The sequence below is a fragment of the Nicotiana tabacum genome, chromosome 10, assembly GCF_000715075.1.
Source record: "Nicotiana tabacum cultivar K326 chromosome 10, ASM71507v2, whole genome shotgun sequence".
NCBI lineage: Eukaryota > Viridiplantae > Streptophyta > Magnoliopsida > Solanales > Solanaceae > Nicotiana > Nicotiana tabacum.
The window spans coordinates 3,291,451-3,295,976 of record NC_134089.1 but is presented as its reverse complement, the minus strand read 5'-3'; the positions used below and the strand labels follow the sequence as shown (position 1 = coordinate 3,295,976).

General features: G+C 30.7%; 1 protein-coding gene across 1 annotated transcript; it reads left to right on the top strand.

The window, feature by feature from the left end:
* Nucleotides 1-1,934: 1,934 nt before the first annotated feature.
* On the top strand, nt 1,935-3,827 carry LOC107809256 (subtilisin-like protease SBT4.15). The gene is made up of 5 exons (XM_016633851.2): nt 1,935-2,024; nt 2,772-2,860; nt 2,958-3,055; nt 3,303-3,446; nt 3,718-3,827. Exons 1-5 carry the CDS (start codon nt 1,935-1,937, stop codon nt 3,825-3,827), a joined length of 531 nt encoding a protein of 176 aa, XP_016489337.2.
* The last annotated feature ends 699 nt before the right edge of the window (nt 3,828-4,526 follow it).

Below are 4,526 nucleotides of genomic sequence, written 5' to 3'. Positions count from 1 at the left end.
TATGTGACTATTGGATATGTATATTTTTATTTACGTCAATCCATGGTTTGGGTTAAATTTTCTAATTTGAAGTGTCTTTTCCTCTATTTCACTTATTGATTAGTAATTTCTTAGAATTTAGTTGACCGTTTCAAAGTTTATTAACAGCTAAATTCTTTTGTTTGCAAATAAAGTCAATTGACTTTCTTGAATACTATGAAACTTTACGTAATATTGAGATAGTGTCTTAAAATTTTATGCTTTTGAAATTTTCACTTACTTACACACCATCATATATTAGAAATGTTAGAATTCTAGGTTCAAATTTAGATTTAAAAAACAATTCTTCCACAAAAGAGAAGATTAGACAAGATGAAGGGCTAGCCCGTCCTAACCCATCAAATTTCAAGGCTCATGAAATCCGGGTTGGACTAAACTGAGCTAGCCTAATTTTCATAAACCACTATAGTATAGAGCATTTCATGGCGCAACGAATACAACTTTGTCAATTGTATTCGTTCACGCAACGAATACAACCTGTATTAACGATATTCGTTGGGGTAATTGTATTCATTCATGTAACGAATACAATACATATCAACTGTAGCCAATGCGAAATACAAGAGTGTATACAAAAGATACAACTTGTATCAACTGTATATATGAGTATATAAAAAGGATACTACATGAGTATATACAAATAATATAACTTGTATCAACTGTATTTGTATCGATTATATTTGTTCGCGCAACGGATACAACTAAGGCGAAATACAAAAAAAATAAAATGTTCTTGTTGAGATTCGAACTGAAAATTCACTAGCTTAGCAGACACTCTAACCAATTGAGCTATGAGTACTTGTTGCTCTCTTGTTTCAATTCAAAATACTTAATCTTTTGTTTTATGGATTTGCTATAAACTTCAAATATAACTATGAATGATAAATTTGCTAAAAGTATAGCTACGAATGGTAAATACAATATAAATATTTAATGTGTCGTGTAATTTTCCCTTTTAAAAGCTTTGATGATATTGAATTGGTCTAACCCAAAGTTATAATTTAACGTGTCGTTGTTTTCATTTTTTTATTTGTTTTATTACCAAAAAAAATATTTTTTTCTTTTCCCATAGAGAGAAATTGTGTGGAATTATAGAGAGAAAATATACGTAACTAACCAAACAAAAAAGCTTTTGGTTGGATAGGTTACATCCCTTTTCTTTTATTTCTTTCCAACTATACTACTTACACAAATTATAATATACAATAAATATATATGGAAGGATAGTTTGGCCCGAGCCATAATAATTGAGAAATTCAGATTATTCGAGAAATATTTTCCAAACATCATATGGTTAAAATAATTAAAAAAACCTCGAAGGACAGATGAAGAGGTAAAAATACGAAAACTTTTTAATTATATATATGATCTAATTTGGGGAACTCTCAACAACGTAAATATATTCCCATAAATTTTAACATCTTCGGGACTAATTTGGGAAATTCTCAATAACTTAAATATATTCCTATAAATTTTAACATCATGAGGATATCAACTTATAAAACTTTACAAAGTCAAACTACTGATTAATTCCCCAAACATGCCTATTTAGAAATCGAGTACTTATCTTAATTAGGAGCTACCAACTAATACGAAAAAATAATTAATTTTCTCAGTATAAAATTAACTAATCTACCAATTCTTTAATAAGATCACAAAGATTTACAAAACTGAGCTTTTTATTATTTTAATTTTTCTAAAACTAACTTTTTGTGTGTAATTTAATTACTTCTTTACCTTTTGATGCAGACAAAACTTATTAGGAAATTTGGTTAATTATGCAAGCTTACCTATTATATAGTATATGCTTCCTCTATTTATATTGACAATTTACTTTCTTTTTCATCACTCACATATATCTATTCCCTCTCATAGCAGAGAAAATTAAAGAGCATATGGAAATATTAAAGTGCATTTCTATTCTCATCTTCAGTTTGTCTCTGCTTATTGCACTAAGCAATGGATCAAATGCTGATGAAAGAAAGGTAATATTCCCTTGTTTTTCTTTAACAAAAAAAAGAAAAATCAATAATTCACATAAACTCCCTCTAATCCTTTTTTTAAATGTCGTTTTGGCCAAACAAATTTGTCAAAAATAAATATCTTTGTCGCGTTAATTTTTTTCTTTCATATCTATCACCATTCCAAATAAAATTAATGATTAATGCTATTAAATGATTTTCTTAATGAATGTCATAACCTTAAACTATATTTAAAGAAAGGCTAGATGGAGTACAAGTTTTCAATTTTTTGACCAACTTTGTAACGATATATCCATCTACATTGATGGTTAAAATTAAAAAAGGACAGCATGATACACAAAGCATCTCAACGTTCACTCAAGGTTCGCGGAAGGGCCACACCTCAAGGGCAGTGGCGAAGTCAGGAAATTCAATAAGGGTGTTCAAATTGTTCAAATTTAATCAATAACAACAAGTAATATTTTACTTTATATGCAGTATAATTTTTCGGCGAAAGGTGGTTAGTTGACCACCCTTCAACCAAAATTGCTTCGCCCCTGCCCAAGGGGTGCATATAATGTGGACAATCTATCCTAATGCAAGCATTAGTGACCGGTTGCACAGCTCGAACCCGTGACCTATATGATATATCGTTAAAGCTGCATTATAAATTTTTTTATGACATTCTTAAGGACAAGAATATACTTAATTATTATAACCTAACTTACAAACAATATTTTCTTTTCCTACTATTGTGATTATGTGTAACAGCCCTACATAGTTTATATGGGAGAATTACCAGAAGATACAACCTTATTGTTGGATGATCATCACAGCTTGCTTTCAGAGGCTATTGGAGAGTAAATACTTAAATCCTTCTTCAAATAAATCCCAATATATTTTTCTTTAACAATAAAATATGTTTTTAATGTTTTATTAATGATTCTTGAATTTCAGCGAGACAATAGCTAGAGAATCAAAGATACATAGTTATGGAAGGAGTTTTAATGCATTTGCTGCGAGATTGTTGCCTGATGAAGCAGAAAGATTATCGCGTACGTAATAATATACTTCCTTCGTTTCAACTTATGTTACATTATTTCCTTATTAGTCTGCTTTAAAAATAATAACATATTTTTATATTTGAAAAAAAAAATTAAATTTCTCTTTTTACCGTTAATGCCACACTGATATTATGATGTGTTTCGGATCATAAATTTTAAAATCTTATAGCTACACAAAAATTATCCTTGCATTTATAATATCATAAGTTTCAAAAAATTTCGTTTCGTTTTACTACAGAAAAAGAAGGGATTGTGTCCGTATTTCCAAATACAGTGAGAAGACTTCGAACAACAAGATCTTGGGATTTTATTGGAATGACGGAGACAGTACAAAGAAATCAACAAGCTGAGAGTGATACAATTGTTGCTGTCTTAGATACAGGTTAATTAATTATATATACAAAAAAATAAATTAGTTCATGCTTATTTTTTGGAGAGGTCACGGATTCAAGCCGTGGAAACAGCCAGCCTCTTGCAGAAATGCAAGATAAGGTTGCATACAATATACCCTTGTGATCCAGTCCTTCCCCGAACCCTGTGCATAACAGGATCTTAGTACACTGAGCTGCTCTTTTTTATTGTTTGATTTGAGTTTTAACTTTGTACATTCTTTTTCACCTTTTTGTTTTTTGATTTTTCTTTTGATTTCATAGGTATATGGATGGAATCACAAAGCTTCAATGACACAGGCTTTGGGCCTCCCCCTGCTAAATGGAAGGGCAAATGTGATCAGGGTGTCAATTTCACTGGTTGCAACAAGTAAAAAAATTTACCATCTAATTTACATATATAGCCATTTTAGAAGATTCTACATGATTATCCTAACATTACTTCCAGAGACAAATTCACGATTTAAATTTAACGAGTTCAACCTCTAAAGTTCTTATCACTAGGTGCACTGCACTATTTGAAAGTATAAGTTCGACATTCGAAATTTGATACTCGAGTTAAACTAATTTACACTTGACAGTATAACGAATTTTTACACTACTTTAACCGGTTGTAGACTTGAAAAAGACAAAGGCGGACATAGGATTTAGTGGTCGCGGGGCACTATCACTTTTAATATAAATTTATTACTGCTCATAAAGATTGATACGGAGGCCTATACTAGTATCTGACTATTTCTTGAAGATATCTGCAAGTATATATAGAGTTTTTGCCGAAATTTCTGGGTTCTAGTAACCCCACTTCCTATACTGTGTGTCCGCCTCTGGTAGTAGATAACTTGCCTTATCTTCTAAGTTCTAATCTCACTTTTTTCCCCGGATAGTTTCCTGTATATACATATTTTATACACTCTTTGGCTAGCGAATGCAATTAGTTTCGGCTGCAGCCAAACTTTGTATTTTATTAATTTTTTCCAATTTTTGTACAGCAAAGTGATTGGAGCACAATTTTTCAATCTAGACAAAAAAGCAGCCACTAATGAGATTAGTCCAGCAGATTTTGAGGGACATGG